Below are 17,347 nucleotides of genomic sequence, written 5' to 3' on the forward strand. Positions count from 1 at the left end.
ACCTACAACCCTGAGATCAAGAGTTGCGCACTCAACCCACTGAGCCCGCCAGCGGTTTGCCCACACTACTGACTGAGCCAGCCGGGTGCCCTGAGTGTTCTGTTTTAGGGTCCTACATTAATTTCTTAGGGCTGAAGTAACAAATTAGGTGGCTTAAAAAACAAAAAATTTATTCTCTCACAATTTTAGAGGCTGAAGCCCAAAATCAGGTGCCAGCAGGGCCCTCTCCTTCTGAAGGCTCCAGAGCTTTCCTTGACTTGTCTGCCCCTGTATGCAAATGGCCTTCTCTGTGTACCTGTGTCCTCTCCTCCTCTTATGAGGACACTACTCATTGGACGGAGGGCCCAGGCTAAATCCAGGAGGGTTTTTCCTGAAATCTCTAACCGGATACCATTTCCAAACAGGGTCACATTCTGAGGCTCCGAGTAGATATGAATTGGGGGGGGGGCAGCGGATACCCTAGTCCATACCCTACTGGTGCACGTACAGAGTTAGCAATCTCCAAATCTGAGCCTAATCTTGGCAGGGGGCTGATCCTGCTCCATCCCCCTAGAGGGCAACCCCAAGAAAATGAGTGCTTCTGCCCAAAGCCTGCTTTCCTGGGGTCACATAACACTGCACTAGCATGAAGGCGGCCGGCCGCATCCGGGCCCTTGTGCCGAGGCTGGTGCTCAGAGGTCCTGGGCCCCCGCCTTCCCATGTCGGCGTCACGCCTTGGGACGTGGGGGAGCACCTCGCAGCCTCTGACGGGCCACCCAAGCCTCCCTGCTGAGATAAAAATGGCATCTTCAGAATCCAGGCAGGCTTGGGCCACGATGGGCTTTCCCTCTGTGGGAGGAAGTGGCTTCCTGTTGTCCTCAGACCCTTGCCACGTGCAGGGACACTGGAGAAGGCCACCCTCTGAATGAACAGGAAAGGGGGTTCCCATGCTATACAGGTGGCAAAGCCACCATCACACACGGAGCCCACTGCTGCGGCTCCTCCACCAACTGGAATATCCCCGATAAAGGGTGGACCCCACGGTGAGCACCAACGGCCAAAGTTCGGGCAGTCACCTTAGCCTTGGAAGCCCCAGCTTCCAGCTGCAGACACACACTTATGCTCTTAGGCCATTGCCAGTGCTGCAGCCTTGTGGCCAGAAACAAAGCTTCTCATCCAAAATTCTCCCTCCTGGTGAAGACCTCAGGAACTCTTGCCTCCCAGACACCCCAAGACCTAGACGGCAATCATACATATCTCTGCACGTATCAGACACCCCCATCCCCTTTGGAGACGCAGACATACCAACAGTGACCAGGCACTCACTTCACTTCTCGACTACACAACCCTGAGCTTCCGAAAGAGCCACACAAGAGAACCTCCCCTCAGGTGCCAGCCTTAGCATGCGGCCCCCCAGAGCGCCACGTGTATGGCTGGCTTACACAAGTCCAGGTTCAAGGACATAAAACGTACACATTTCAGGCCACCTGGGTGGCTCAGTCGGTTACATGGCTGCCTTCGGCTCAGGCCATGATCCCAGAGTCCTGGGATTGATTCCTGCATCAGGCTCCTTGCTCAGCAGGGAGCCTGCTTCTCCCTCTGCCTCTCTCATGAATAAATAAAATCTTTAAAAACAAACAAAAAGTGCACATTTCAGCCATCGGCCTGAAGACAGAATTACAGTAAAGTCCCCAGAAGGGAAACTTATTGGAATCTGACTGTCTTTGATGTTTGATGGCAGACCGCTTTTCAGCCTGCCCATCCCACCCTCTGTTCCACATCCAGGCAAGTGGATAAAGGCCACCCGTGGAGAATTCAAACCACAGAAGCCCGGCCCAAGCCGCAGCCCTCCCTCCACACTACCCCAACCACAGGAAGAGCAGGCCAGTCACTCCCCCTTGCGGCCTCCAGCCATTCAGACCCAGCTCCTGGCAGCCTCTGTCCCCAAAAGCCTGATCATGTGACAAATTACCTCTTCAGACCCTCTCGGTGCTCATGTGGTTTCATCACTCTTGATAATCAAGCTGAACTTGGGGTCAGGGTTGACCCTGCCCCCTCTGCCCTTAGGACTTCGAGGCTATACGCTCCTTCATTTCTCTTCCAGGAGCTGGGAGAGAGGTCCTACATGCGGCCTGGCCTTATAGACGTCACCGCCCATCATAACAGGAATGGTACCAAACGGTTCAAGGATCCTGGGCTGTTTAGTTTCTCATAACCTTCTCCGAACACAAATGCTAACGCCCCTTGTTTCTTTTCTGCACGGAGTTTAAAACCCACGAGACGCGGTTCCTGCTGTTTCACAGCCGATACTCTCAGGCCTCCTGGTCCCCACCTAGCTGCTCGGCAGCCTCTCCCGCCGCCCTGGGACTGCAGCGCCGCTCACCTGCCTTCTGCTTCGAGTCCCCCCGTGTTCTTCTCGGCGGCGCTGCAGCTGTGGCTAATGCTGCGTTTTATCGGAGATGCCTTTATTCCCCTCCATTCCTGGGGAACACTTTCTGTTATGCGGTTCCTGGCTGGCAGTTATTTCTTTCAAGATCCTATTCGATGGTCCTTGAGGTCCACTGTTGCCCGCAGTACGTCCGACACTGAAGGGGTCTGCGTGCTCTGGCTCTACCAGCGAGGCTCTCTCGGTCCTCGGGTTATCTCGGGTCACTCTGATGGCCCACGTGCAGATTTACTTTTGTTTATCCCACTTGGGGCTTGTAGACCTTCTTGATTCCATGGATCAATGTCCTCAGTCTGTTTTGGAGAAATACCTGCCACTATCTCTCCAAATGTTGCTTTTGACCCATTCACTCCCTCACCTGCTCCTGATACCAAATATTACAATTTTTCCACGGATCCTTTATGGCCTCGCTCCTCAAAGTGTTGTCTGCAGACCGGCAGTACTGATACTACCAAGGTTTTAAAACGTCAGAATCCAGGGGCGCCTGGGGGGCTCAGGTGCCTAAGTGTCCGACTCTTGATTTCAGCTCAGGTCATGATCTCAGGGTCGTGATATCGAGCCCCATGAGAGGCTCCACGCTCAGTGGGGAGTCTGCTTCAGGCTCTTTCTCTCCCCCTCCCTGTTTGCATATTCTCTTTCTCTCTCTCTCTCTCTCTCTCTCTCTCTCTCTCACACACACACACACACACACACACACACACACACACACACACACTAGAATCGAGGCATCCCCAGGGACCCGCCGAATTGCAATCTACATTTAAACAACATCCCCAGTGGTTCACATGCCATTAAAGCCTGAGAAGGACTGGTCTACACCTCCTGCCCTCTCTTTCCATGTACCTCACTCAATATCTACATTTCATTCCAGGTAACCTCTTAACTTTTTCACTGATGCAGAAAACACCACACAGAAAAGTGCACGAAACACAAACAGCGCTCAATGCATCATCGCAAAGCAAATATTCACACTGCCACCCAAGTTAAGAAATGGGATATTGCCACAGACCCACAGGCTCCCTGCCCACCCCCATCTCAGTGTGATTCCACTGTCCATCCTGCTATGAAACCCACCCACCCACTTAACCTTTGTACTCGGTGTTTCTATTCTGGAATTATTTGGTTCTTTTCTAAACCTGTTACGTCATTTTTCATAGCTTTGAGCTCTGTGCTGAAATCCACCTCCCTACACACAGCAACCACAGGCATTTCAGTGCAAGGACTGCCGTTCTGCGGTTCACCCCGCCGCTTGAGCTCGTGCTCTCTCTCTCACGTGCCTAGTTGGCTCTAAGTGTGTGCTGAACATTGCATTTCAAAACAGAAATAACATGCGGCTTCGGGTGACGTTATCCTTCCCCAGGAAGGATTCTCATTTACTCCTCCCGGGGGCCGGGGTGCTGGGCTGCAGCCACGGGGAGCACGGCCAATCTGCAGACCCTCCACTGGGCTGCAACACCTGACATCCTGCCCAGTGTAAGGAGAGGCTCAGGGCTCTGCCCTCAGTGACCCCGTACTCCCAACTCGTCCCCTGGGCCGTCAAAGGTCTACGGCCTCTCAGTGCCTTGGGGGAAGTGTCTCCGGGGCAAAGTAGCCACAGTGTCGGGCTCCACTTTGACTTCTGCTAAATCTCCTGAACCTTGGTCTAGACGTTTCTGTCCTTTCTCCTCTCGGACATTACCCAGTAGATGCACGCCTTCTACCTTCACTAACTGTGCTCTGCAGACAAATAACCGGGAATCAGGTGGTCTACCAGCCCCCGAGAGAACCACAGTGGCCCCTTCATCTACCCAACAGACTCTCAAATTGATCTGGGGACCCCAATTACGCTTATTCCGAAGTCGTCTGCAACAGCTGCAGATGGTTTACGTGAAATCTGTTTCATCAGCTGTTACTTACTTTGTTTGCTAAGCCTAGTTCCTTTCCAGTCAGTTCTGTGTGCATATGAAGCTGCTCCCAAATGTCCGCTCCTCTTGAAACCCGGGACGCCAGCCTGCCCAGCCCTTCCGAGGCCTCCTTCCCCAGAGGTGGGGACACTGCCACCACCTGAGAGCCACTTCCTGCACCTGCCATCTTAAACCCACTTTCCTTGTTTCTCCCGGCCAAACCCTTCCAATGCCCAGGAGTCACTTTTAAATGGACATTCTGGTGAGAGGCTTTTAGCGTCCTGGGCAAATACCACATTTTGTCAAACATGCCTCAGTTTCTCCCGAGTTGGGCCTTAGCTGGGACTTGAAACAGGGAAGGAAGGGTGAGAATGCAGATGAGAGAAGGAACTGCAGGGAGAAGAGAGACTGCCTGCAAGGTCAGGGGACAGGAGAACAGGGGCACATGAACAGAACCCGCAGGCCGCGCATGGCTGGGTCTCGCTGATGGCTACCGAGGCAGAGACGGGGCTACGGAGACAGGCTGCTGTGGGCAGCTGAGCTGGAGGACCAAGCAGCCGCACGACGGCTTGTTCTGCCATACTGAGTGCCGGCTTCAGGCGCCACCCATCACACTGGTCACAGCACCAGTATCCATGACCCTAGGAGACAGCTAGGACCTGCAGAGGCTCCCAAGAGCCCATCACTCACCAACAGGAAGGGGCCCTCCGGATGGTCACAGGCCTGCAACGCAGACGAGAATGTAGGCAGGGAGAAGGAGGCCCGCTCCCTCCCATTCTCCGCTTTCCACACCTTGATCAGGCCCTGCTTGTCCGCGGTGACGACCAGCTGCAGACGGGGGTAGGTCACCAAATTCACCACAGCAGCAGGCTGCTGGGGGCTCGACCAGATCTCTGTGCCCTGGGCAATGGTAGAAGGAAAAGAACAACTTATACGGGGGCCATTCACTTCATCAACATCACAGTCACCTAGCGCACACGGGGGACGCGCAGGTGGAAGAGGCACCGTCCCCACCCTTGGGAGCCACAGCGTGGTGCCGAGCACGACTCGGACACGGGGTTCCGGGGCAGAGCAGTGGCTGCACTGGGGGCGTAGGGAAATGCCCAAGGGCTGAGTGGCGCCACCAGGACTGGGGTGGGGGGCAGACATGCACGGCGGTTGCCCCCAGCTCCACCAAGACCGGCTGGGTAGCGGGCTGGGGCCTGGGCCACACGGCTGCTGGAGAACCTACACGCGAAGCGCCTCCCTTGGCCCTCGGCAGGCCCGTTTTACAGATCTGCTGCCTCAGGCGTGTGCGGAGAACAGTTCACACGGCAGGTCTGTGTCATCCCGCTTCAAACAGCCACTTTCCTGTAAGGTGCCCCGGCCAACACCCGAGCTGGAGATTCCACGGTCTCTCCCAGGACTGTAAGAACGGAACAGCTGGGAAAGGGCGGTGCCGGCGGGCCCGGGACACCTGAAGGCGGCACACCACAGAACCATCCGCGATGTTCCGTTCCCACCCTGGTCATCATGACCCTTTCTCTATCGTGTGTTCATTTTACCACACTCTGTATCTCTTTTTCCAGCCAAGACACTCAGGTTTCCTCTGTGAGTTCCTTTCTCAGTTGATTTCTGTTGCTTAAGCAGCCAAGTGACACGGGGGGGGGGGGGGGGGAGGCGGCAAGGAGCCTCAGGGAACACTGAACATTCACCAGGGTTAGTGAGGGAGGCGTGAGACTCCCTCCTGGTCTCGGGTGGAAGTGGAGGTCAGGGGTCTGAGCACGGACACGCGCACCTGCCGCAGGAAGGGAGGGCGCTGTTGGCGGCACCAGGCCTCTGACGCCAGAAACAGACGAACTCAAACCCTAGAATTCTCCAGCGACAGTGGATGAGACGTGGCATGGAAAGCTAGACAGACCAGAAACCAATATGATCAGTCAAAAGCATGGTCTTTATTTTATTTTTTTTTAAAGATTTTATTTATTTGACAAGAGAGAGAGACAGCGAGAGAGAGAACACAAGCGGGGGGGGGGGGTGGGAGAGGAAGAAGCAGGCTCCTAGCGGAGGAGGCTGATGTGGGGCTCGATCCCAGAACGCCGGGATCACGCCCTGAGCCGAAGGCAGACGCTTAACGACTGCGCTACCCAGGCGCCCCCAAAGCATGATCTTAAATACTGTGAGTACGTGGGAACTAAGATCATTTTTGAAAAGGAGCATTTATTGGGGCACCTGAGTGGTGCAGTCAGTTGAGTGTCTGACTCCTGATTTCGGCTCCAGTCATGACCTCAAGGGTCTTGGGATTGGGACCCACGACAGGCTCCACGCTCAGCGGGGAGTCTGCCTCAGATTCCCTCACCCTCTGCTCTCCTGCTCTCTAAAATGAATAAATAAATCTTTTTTTAAAAAGAAGTATTTATAAACTTCAGGAAAAGCCAAATGTTAGTTTGCCTCACAGCTCGGCGTGAAAAGCACTTATGCGGTAACAGTGCTGCTAACTACACAGACCATATTCGGGAACAGGGAAACTGCTGTGTGTGGAGGTGGGAGGAGGCAAGGGGGGTCGTCTCTACAGGAGGTCTGCTCGAGGAGGTACTGAGGCTGTGCAACCAGGCACGACGTGTGCAGATGGCTCTGGACTCTGAAAGAGGCTCACGCTGGCAAAACAGAGCACAGGGAAGCAGAGCTCAGCCAGCTACGGCCTTCAGCCACACCCAGCCCACTGCTCGTATCTGTATTTTAGTTAAAAACAAAACCAGCAGACAATTTCACAACACATGAAAATGCGTGTGCCTCACACGTCACCGTGGGTCACTAGCTCTGTCAGAACAGGCCACTCCCGTTTGCTTTCTGCTCCTGCATCGCACCCGCAGAACTAGGGGTTAGAGCAGGGCCACAGGACCCCTGACGGACAACGTCCACCGAGCCCGTACCCAAGTGCTCTTCCCGCTCAAGTTGAGACCCGATCATCTGGGCAAGTCCAGGGCCGCCCCCCCCCCCCACTATGAGCCCATGTGGCCAGGTGTCCTTCCTCAGCCGAGGCAGGTCCTTCAGAGAGGCCACAGGAATGCAAGCAGCCTCCCACCCTCAGCAGCCACAGGCCTTCCCGTGAAATGACCCTCCAACACTGCCTTGTAGGAGGAAAACCAAGCACGAGAACAGGAAATCATCAAGAACCGAAAGCTTGGCCACGGAGTAGAGAGAAAGGACACAAACAACTTTGTACCCTTTAAACAAAAAAAAGAGCATGGGGATAAGAACAGGCTCCTGGTAATGAAAGAAGTTTCTGCAAAGCAGGCAGACAACACATAGTCTCTGAAGTATGCAGATTGAGGAACAAAGTCTACTAACGTAAAGACGGCTGAATCGACAGCTACCAGGAAAACAAAATCAGACAGGACGTCAACAGTGGTCGCCTCTGGGAAGAACTGCTGAGGAGAGCAGGCAGGGGGACAATTCTTTTGCTCATGAAATATCTCCTAGTCCTACTTTTCCAAAACCCTCAACAGTATTTTACTTTAATGATTCAAAAGCAAAACAAATTGTAACTAACCATAGCGCATCCCTCAAATGCCCCCCCCGGCACCCCTTCCTCCCATTCTGAGCCCCTGCCCTGGCTCCTGGGCCCCTCACGACCTAGGCTGCAGCCCAGCTGGGACTCTGAAGACTCCATCACCACCTGTGGCCTCAGGCGGCCTCTCAAGTGTCCCCGTGTGACCAAGCACAGCGCACACCCGTTCTCTCCCAGACTCTAACATGACGTCTGGGCAGAGCAGCGGCCCCACGGTGGGCACAGGGGTGCAAGGACGCAGCTCCCAGCAGCCTGCTTCCTCGCACACTCACAAGGAAGGCCCAGGTGTCAGTCAGTGTGCTGCAAGCCAGGGTACCCTGTTCGAAGGGGTAGGGAAACCCGGGGAGCCCGCTCTGCTCTCTGTGCGTGAGCTGGGGCACCTCCAGCAGACCTCTGACAGCGACGTGAGCAGGCTCCCCACCTGACGCAGCAAGGACCTAGAGGTGCCTTTGCTTGTCCAGGGTGTTCAAAACCAAGAGGTGATCTGTGGCTTTCCAGGAAAACGTTCTGCACAGGAGGCTGGGTTCTACGTGTGCGGAACCCCTGGATTTACAGGGAACCAGATGGCTCAAGACTCAGACATCTCCCTCTGTCTCAGACTGACCGTCTATAAAATCAGGATGACGATAACCCATGCTTTGCTCAGCCGCTGTGAGAATCAACGAGAAAATGGGCTCAAAGTTTTTTAACTATAGTGACAACCAAGTGTGAAATACAAATTGAGTTATTGAAGTCTCAACTTCGTGTACTTAGCTGGTACACGGGGGTAACTAAAAGAGGCAACTGTTTGAGCAGAACGCCCCGGATCGGGCACCAGCCCCAACGTGGACAACGCGGGACGGGGAGCAGGTGCTGCCACCCCGCCACTGCCCCAGATGCCCAGCTCCCCGAGCCCGGCCGCGCGGAGTGAGGGGCAGATCAGGCTCCACCTGCGATCAGACCTGAGTTCCAGGCACGACCTGGCCTCCTGCAGTTCAGCGTTCTTGTCTATACCACGGGGATTCCACCACCTCGAAGCTGCCCGCGGGGGATGAACGCGCTAGTGAAGAGGAAGGACCTCCCTAAGAACCTGTGAGTCGCACCCTGGCCCCTCCACCCGGCTCACCTCCTGCACATCCCAGGCACGCACAGTGCTGTCTGAGGACACGGTGCACACCACCGACTTCTCCTGCCCGTCAAACCGGCACTCGTTGGTTGAGATGTAGGCCAGCTCGTCTATGCCGCCTAGAAGAGAACAGACACTGGCCTTGAACGCACACACGTTTGTCCGGGACGTGGACATGAGGACTGGGGGGCAGGCAGGACACTCATTCCTCTCTTTCGGGAGTGCACAGCTGCTCCTTAGGGGACAGCAGTGGCCACAGGGCTTCACACCCAGGACTGCCCCCTCCCACCAGCCACATAGCCACAACAACTCCCTACTCTTGCTTTCTGTTTCCCTCTACTCTGAAATAAATACAACGATCCCTTCTTCACCGGGTTACTTCGAGCACCAAGTGACATAGCCAAATACAGAACCCAGCAGGGCAAGTACTCATCAGGCAGCCCCTTGCCTCACTGGCTGAACACCAAATCCCAGGGCACTCGACCAGGGCAGGTGAGCAGCAGGAAAGCACACAGGACTGTACTCCCCACTGTACCTTCATGCCCAGCAATGGCTTTGCAGATGAAGTCCTTCTCTGGCCGCCCAGATTCCATTCGGAACTCCAGCTCAGATCGGCAGAGATAGTACTGTTTCCATGTTTGTGCGCCCAAGGTCATCTGGGAGCCTTTACATGATGACCAGCGTCTCAGACACAGCTGCCTGGAAAACACCCACGATCCCAGGCAGGACAGGGCAGGTGTTAGAAAAAGGTACTATGATGTCGACAGGTCTGGCTTTGATTCCTGGCTTTACTGTCTCGTAGCTTGGACAACTCACTCTGCCTACCAAGGCCTCAACTACCTCCATTGCTACATGGGGACAGTGATGAGATGACACTGAACAAGGGCTCACCAGAAGGCATCAGCGCTTCTTGGGTATTCCACCAGTTTTCCCGACACCTCCATGAAGTAGGTCCCAACCCTCCCCGCCCCCCGTACGTGACAGGGGCTTTAACTGACCCAAGGCCAAGAACGTGCAGCTTTGGTCATGTAACTGTAATTCAAGAGTATTTCTTGGGACGCCTGGATGGCTCAGTTGGTGAAGCGTCTGCCTCTGGCTCAGGTCATGATTCCAGGATCCTGGGATCGAGCCCCCCATCAGGCTCCCTGCTCAGTGGGGAGCCTGCTTCTCCCTCTCCCCCTGCCTGCCACTCCCCCTGCCTGCCACTCCCCCTGCTCGTGGTCTAACAAATAAATCTTAAAAAATAGAAGAGTATTTCTTGAAGTCTCCATTATTGCTGAATTGTCAATTTCTCCCCCAAATTCTGTCAGCCCTTCGTGTCTTTTGCTGCTGTTATTAGGTGCGTATGCATTTGTAATTTTTAGAACTTCTTCATAGACTGACTTATCATCATAAAATAGCCTTCTCTGTCTCTAGTAATGCTTTCTGTCTAACAGTCTACTTTATCTGATATTAGCGTGGCTACTCCAACTTTCCTTTGGTTACTGTCTGCACAGTCTTATCTGTTCCCATTCTTTTAATTTCAACTTATCTAAGTCTTTGAATCTAAAGTATGTCTCTTACAGAGAGCATAAAGTTGGATAATTGTTTATCCCTTCTGACAAACTTTGCCTTTTTATTGGAGTGTACACTTAATAATTTCATGTAATAAGGCATGATTTACACGTCATCTTGCTACTTATTTCTATGTTTTATGCACTTTCCCCTCTATTCCTGTTACTGCCTTCTTTTGTGTTGAATATTTTCTAATGTACTACTTTAATTCCCTTGTCATTTCTTTGACTGTATTTTTTAAGTTCTTAATGGTTGCATTGGGGATTAATCTAGTTTTGATTGATATCAACTTAATTTCAACAATATTCAAAAACTTTGCTCCTATGTAGTGCCATTTCCTGCCCCTCTCCAGCTGTGCTGTTCCATCTACAAATTACACGTTACACATCCTACTGCATCAACAGAGATCTACAGTTACTGTTTTACGCAACTGTCTTTTAAATCATAGAAGAGAAAAAGAGACCTGCGAGACCTACAAATAAGAAATACGTTTATACTGCCTTATACATATGCCTATAGAGTTACTTCACTAGTAACTATGTTCACATGGATTCAACTTACCGCGTAATGTCCTTTCACTTCAATCTGAAAGACTTCCTTCAGGATTTCTTGTATGGCAAGTGTACAGCAACAAACCCTCTTAGCTTTTGCTAATCTTAAAAAGTCTTCATTTTCTCCTTTATTTTTCTAGATATTCAATTCTAAGTAACAATCTTTTCTTTCAACACTTTCAATGTCATCCCATTACCTTTTGGATTCCATGTTTTTTAATGAGAAATCAACTGTTAGTCTCATCGGGGTTTCTTGTACGAGCTGCTTCTCTCTTGCTGCTTTCAAGATTCTACGTCTTCAGCTTTCAAGTTTGATTACAACGTGTCTTTTTAAATATTTTATTTTTGTAAGTTATCTCTACATCCAGTGTGGGGCTTGAACTCATGACCCCAAGATCAAGAGTTGCATGCTCTACCAACTGAGCCAGCCAGGTGACCGTACAATGTGTCCTGATGTGGAACTCTGTGAGACTAACGTGCTTCCTACTGCACAGAGACGACACTGGTGATGTGGAACTCTTCAGTTTATCCTACTTGCAGTTCACTGAGTTTTTTCAAGTGTAAATTAACATCTTTCAACAAATTCGGGGTTTCCAGCCCTTATTTCTTTAAATATTTTATTCCTTCTCCTTTTTCCCTCTCATTCTGGGGCTCCTGTTATGCAATGCTGGCATGCTTGATGGTGTCCCACAGGTCTCTTAGGCACTGTTGATTTTTCTTCCTTTATATTCATTCTATTTTTCAGACTGGATAATCTCCATTGGCTTATCTTCAAATTCACTGCTTCTATCTTCTATGCTCAAATCCTGAGTTTTTAATTTGATAGGATAATTTTCTACTCTATCATTTCTATTTAGTTATTTTTATAATTACTCTTTACTGCTATTCTCTATTGGATGAGACACTATCCTACTTCGCTTTAGTTCTTTGAACATAATGAAAAGAGCCAATTTAAAGTCTTCATCTAGTACATCCAATGCCTGAATTTCTCAAAGACAGGTTCTGTTGTTTGCTTTATTTCCTGTGTATGAGCCATAGTTTTCTTATTTCTCTGCATGACGCGTAACTTCTGTTGAAAAGCAAACTTTTTTTTTTTTTTAAGATTTTATTTATTTATGTGACAGAGAGACAGCCAGCGAGAGAGGGAACACAGCAGGGGAGTGGGAGAGGAAGAAGCAGGCTCCCAGCGGAGGAGCCCGATGTCGGACTCGATCCCAGAACGCCGGGATCACACCCTGAGCCGAAGGCAGACGCTTAACGACTGCGCTACCCAGGCGCCCCGAAAAGCGAACATTTTAAATACTGTGGAATTCTGGAAATCTGAAGCCCCCCCAGGTTTGTTTCAGCTGTTTACTATTATTGTTCATTTAGTAAAGTTTATGAACGAATTCTGAAAAGCCTGCATTCTTTGTTACATCTGGCCACTGAAGTCTGCTTAAATTAGAGCTTACTAATGATTGGCCAGGGATTTCCCAAATGCCTGGAACTACAAAGTCTTGTGGGCATCAGCACGGGCTCCGGTGCACGCTGGGGCATGCATCCCACACTCAGTAAGGCAGCTGACAACTGTACCCTAGCCTTCACTTCCTACTTGCACAGAACCCCAGGGTTAGCCAAACAAGTGACTTTAGAGCCTTCTGAGGTCTTCCCTGAATTTGTGCACCCCCGTTACAAGTGCCTGGGCTTTTAGGTTCCTAGGAAAGTGTCAGAGCTTTTCAAAGCCCAAGCCCCTAAAGACATCACATTCTCAGCTTTTCCTTTTAAGCTTTTTGGTTAGCCTACTATTTGCTCAACTGCTGTCCATCAGTTCTGACAGCCACAAATTTAGTCAACTATTATTGTTTTGACAAAGGTCCCAAAGGAAAGGCTTTCACACTGAGTGAACTCCAAGTCAGACCAAATAAAAACAGTCTGCCCATGGGGTCTTCCAAGAAATACCAGACAGGTCAAATAATGACAATTCTCTGGTAATGAGAATCCAATCCCATTCTGCCCCCTCCAGTGGCTGCCAGCCTCCTGGTTTCACTATGATTGTGAGCTGTTGATGTTCGAGGCTAACACAGAACTGGAGGGGGTTTATGGGAACAGGGCTAGAAAACTTGCTATTCCAAGATTCAAATATTTTTTTCTTAAATGAACACTTCCTAGACTACTACAAGTCTCTTGTTAATTTCCAGAGTTCTGAAAAAGTTAATTTTGACAATTTGTGTCAGTTTTCTCATTGCTTTAATAGAGCAGAAAATTTTCAAACCCACCATTTTCCAAGACCCTGCATTCTGGGCTTCCATTTGACTGCTGTCAATTCTATGATAGAGCCTCTCTCATCAGGTTTTTGAGAATAAAAATGTTAGCTCATCCACACTGTAGAGAACTAGACTCTCCATCTTGTCTGTGGGCACCAGAGTGAAAGAGTCATGGCTCTTGCCGTGGGACACTCTCAGCCAGTGGCTAGGAGGATAAGCAAAATAAAAGTTTATGGGAGAAAGATGACATTTCAGAAGGGGCAACATGTGATACGGGACCTGAGCACAAAGTGAGAGGACTTCTGGCTGGGGGAAGGCTAGGGATGCTTCATGGGCAGAGGCTTCCAGCATTTCACAGTCCGCGGAGCTGATGCGGCATCGTGTGGCTCCAGCCTAGCACGCCTACCTCACAGAGAACACAGATGAGGTTAGGTAGGAAATACAGGGCTCACAGCCCGTGGCCCCAAAGTACAACACACAGTCATCACAGCTGCTCCACTCACTGAGCACCTCCATGTCAGGCCCTGTGCTAGGCACCAGGGACCTTCTAACACACGGAGAAGGATCCAGTGCCCATGTTGGATGAAGGTTTTACTGTGCTTGCTGGAACTCTGGTCCTTCTGCCAGAACTAGTACACTGGGATGCCTAGGTGGCTTAGGTCACGATCCCGAAGTCCTGGGATCGAGTCCCATGTCCGGCTCCCTGCTCCACAGGGAGTCTGCTTCTCCCTCTGCCCCTCCTCCCACTCATTCTCTCAATCTCACTCTCTCAAATAATAAATAAATAAAATCCTAAAAAAAAAAAAAAAAGATTCAACTTAAAAAAATAAAAAAGTGATAGTAGTATACCTGCAGCCTGTGGACCGAACGGACACCTGGATTATTTTGTTTGGCTCGCACAGGATCAGCCCACACGAACCAGCTGCCACACTTAAAAATCCTTAGATTTCACATAAAAGTCAGGAAAAGGCAAGTGGTGTGGCTGTACTGAACCCAAATCCCCAGCTGGCAAATCTGTCCGGAGCTGCACAAACCTGTACCCTGTAGAAAAGAACGAGCTCTGGGCCTCACCAACTCTTGTACCTTCTGGATGTCAGGACTGAGCGCCAGTTACCTCGCATCACCACTCCTTATGCTGTGGGCTTTGAGCTGAAGTAAGAAAAGGAAATTTCCTGTACCCATATCTCAATCTGAAGAGTGTGAAAACGAAAGCTAGACCAAGATAATGTGGCTTAAGAAAAAGAGAAGGCACAGTTCCTTGTGGAAGTAAAGTCTATTTCTACGTATTTAAGGCCATTACACATCAAACCTTAAGTAGGACTCATGACCAATATTTAGAAGAAATGAAAAAACAAATGATTTGACAAAAACACAGGGAGACTGGGGTGCCTGGGTGGCTCAGCTGGTCAAGCAGCTGACTCTTAGCTCAGCGCAGGTCTTGACCTCAGGGTCATGACTTCAAGCCCCACACTGGGCTCCACGCCGGGCATAGAAACTACTTTAAAAACAAACGAAACAAAGGCAGACCATCAAAAAGGTTGAAGTATGAATATTAATAAAATATGTGCTATTCCTCTGAATTTCAATGTATCAAGTGAAAAAATACTGTGATACCAAAACTTTTCAGATAGCAATTAATAACAGATGATCTGTTATACACAACAGAAATTATGTACCTTAAGCAAAAGCAAATATTTGCAATTTTACTTCTAACCAAAAGCTAATGTTTAATGTGAAGACAGCAGAATTTAAAAGGTCATGAGACATTAAAAAAAGGAACTTGCAGCATTCTCAATTAAAGTTATATACTAGACATTAAAAATAAATGACCAGTTAACTACATTCATTTGCTGTGTCCGTAAGAATTTCTAATGGTCCTGGAGAACTTTCGGACCTGGTACCCATGACAGACACAGCATCAGAAAAGATACATGCATGTGACCACAGATGACAATGCTCCTGAAATGCTGTTGTCCCAGCTCCAGAAACAAACCCCGTTTTTATAAGAACACAGTTCAAAGATACAATGCTAAAGAATGACTTTATGCTAAGAAAGTTTAGCACCAAACAGTATGAAATAGTAATGAACTGAAACCCATTCGTGACCTGGCTTACAGAAGCCAAACCATCGACCTGAGGAACTGGAGGAACGACGTGTCAACATATGACATACGTGTGGTGGGTAGGTGATAAGCCACTGAAGATATTTTTTGAACTGCTGAAAGGAACTTACCCCTGTCACTCAAACAGAAATTCCTCTCCCAGCTTATCACCAAAGATGAGGACGAAGACCAGGGTTGGGGCTGGCATCCTACTGATTTCAAACGTGAATACTGCTCTGCTAGGTCTTCCACAAATACTCACAGCAACCCATAAGTCAATTCATTTATTTCCTATGACACAAAGTCACCGAGAATCACATTTGGCAGGACATAATCTTGTCCATTCCCTACAGAGAAATCAATTTCCAGAAATGAATGTTCTATCTAGAGTTCATTCCCCAAAATGTAAAGATGGAAATAAAACAAAAGTTCTCTTCAAAACTAATGAAGGGGATTAGTATCATTTTTCCAATATCACTAGTGATAAGTGAACGAAAAGCATCAGGTACTGTAAGACACTGAACACTGAATACGGCAAGACCTGCATTCCGGAATTCTCAAGGATCTCAATGCATAGTTGTCCTGAAAACAAAACCCATCCAGCAAAGATTCCCTCCATGTTTGGCAGCCCTTCCTGTGTGAACAGCTGTAGGGGCTAAAACTAAATACGGCTCCCAGCTGACAGTCAAGGCTATAGTCTGTCTTATATTCAGCAAGAGACCGACGATCTGCCTCCTTTCTTGGGACAAAAGTCAGGTTCCAAAGGGAAAATGAGTAAGAAAGAAAAACATAATAATGACTAAAATATTTTTCATTTTCAAATTTAATTTTAATTTTTTAATAATAATTTTCTATTATGTTAGTCACCATACAGTACATCCCTAGTTTTTGATGTAAAGTTCCATTGATTTTTTTTTTTAAGATTTTGAGAGTGAGTGAGCACATGCACAAGAGCGAGCAGGAGCCGGGGGGGGGGGGGGGGATGTTACAGAGGGAGAGGGAGAGGGAGAAGCAGGAGAAGCAGACTTCCCACTGAGCAGGGAGCCGAAGCCCCTTCCAGGACTCCGGGATCATGACGTGGGCTGAAGGCAGACACTTAACTGACTAGGCCACCCAGGCGCCCCTGATTTTCTTTTTTTTTAAATTCTAAAATCGTATGTGCTTATACAGCTATGTTGTTACACCACAGATGAGCTCAAATGAAAAGTAGTTTGATTTGTCTTGTCAGCCGGCTGTATGCATTTCCTGTACATTTCTGCCCCTGAGTTTGGTACTCCTGCCGTATATCAATCTCCCATTCAATTAATAAAACTCTTACATTTCAACATACCACTAAAAAGAAAGAGTATTACACACCTAACCGGGGGGGGGGGGGGTCCTGCTAAGTGCTGTGGACTGTCCCTTCTCGTGTACTCATCAACGCCAGAAACAGTGCTCAAACCTCTTCTCCAGTGCACTCCTCACCTTTGTGGGACACTCCCCTGACCATGTCTGGCCTTTCCTTCACTCACCTCCACAGTTCCTTGGTCATTGAAACTTCATTCCAGACCTAGAACAAGAGCACAGAGAAGAGAATGTCTGGTCGGTCAATGTGCAGTTGGCACCCAGCTTGCTGGGCACTGCAGAAGGGGCAGAGAGCTAAATCAGAGCCAAGGGGCTCATAAGTGACTACTGATCAAGTCCCCAGTGGCTGAAGTACTCCAGGGAGAGACAGGACTACCCGAGCATTGTCTCAAGTGTGAAAAAAAGAGTGAGTATTCTGCCATAATTGGAGTATACGGTTCTGGGGAAAGGAGCTGGAGATCTGCTAAGTCCTAAATCCCAAAGGCCTATTGGCAAGAACTGTGAGAAGCCCTCGGGAACTGCGGCTGGAGGAGCGGCAGGGTTACACTGTTTCAGGAGGATCATCGGCTGCCGTCAGAACTGGAAAGGAG

The 17,347-nt window shown here is 49.7% G+C and overlaps 1 protein-coding gene across 11 annotated transcripts in view; it reads right to left on the reverse strand.

The window, feature by feature from the left end:
- Nucleotides 1–17,347, reverse strand: part of CDK20 (cyclin dependent kinase 20) — a 43,770-nt gene that overhangs the window by 15,354 nt on the left and 11,069 nt on the right. For 3 of the 11 annotated variants that reach the window (XM_026519168.4, XM_057305663.1, XM_057305661.1), the window contains exons 8-11: nt 16,925–16,962; nt 9,499–9,662; nt 8,964–9,082; nt 4,999–5,208 (exon numbers count right to left, since the gene is read on the reverse strand). In XM_026519168.4, coding sequence (XP_026374953.1) covers nt 4,999–5,208; nt 8,964–9,082; nt 9,499–9,662; nt 16,925–16,962 — 531 coding nt within the window. The other 8 variants (XM_057305664.1, XM_057305662.1, XR_006411716.3 and 5 more) reach the window with 7 other exon arrangements.

Source organism: Ursus arctos, unplaced genomic scaffold (genome assembly GCF_023065955.2).
Source record: "Ursus arctos isolate Adak ecotype North America unplaced genomic scaffold, UrsArc2.0 scaffold_33, whole genome shotgun sequence".
Classification (NCBI taxonomy): domain Eukaryota; kingdom Metazoa; phylum Chordata; class Mammalia; order Carnivora; family Ursidae; genus Ursus; species Ursus arctos.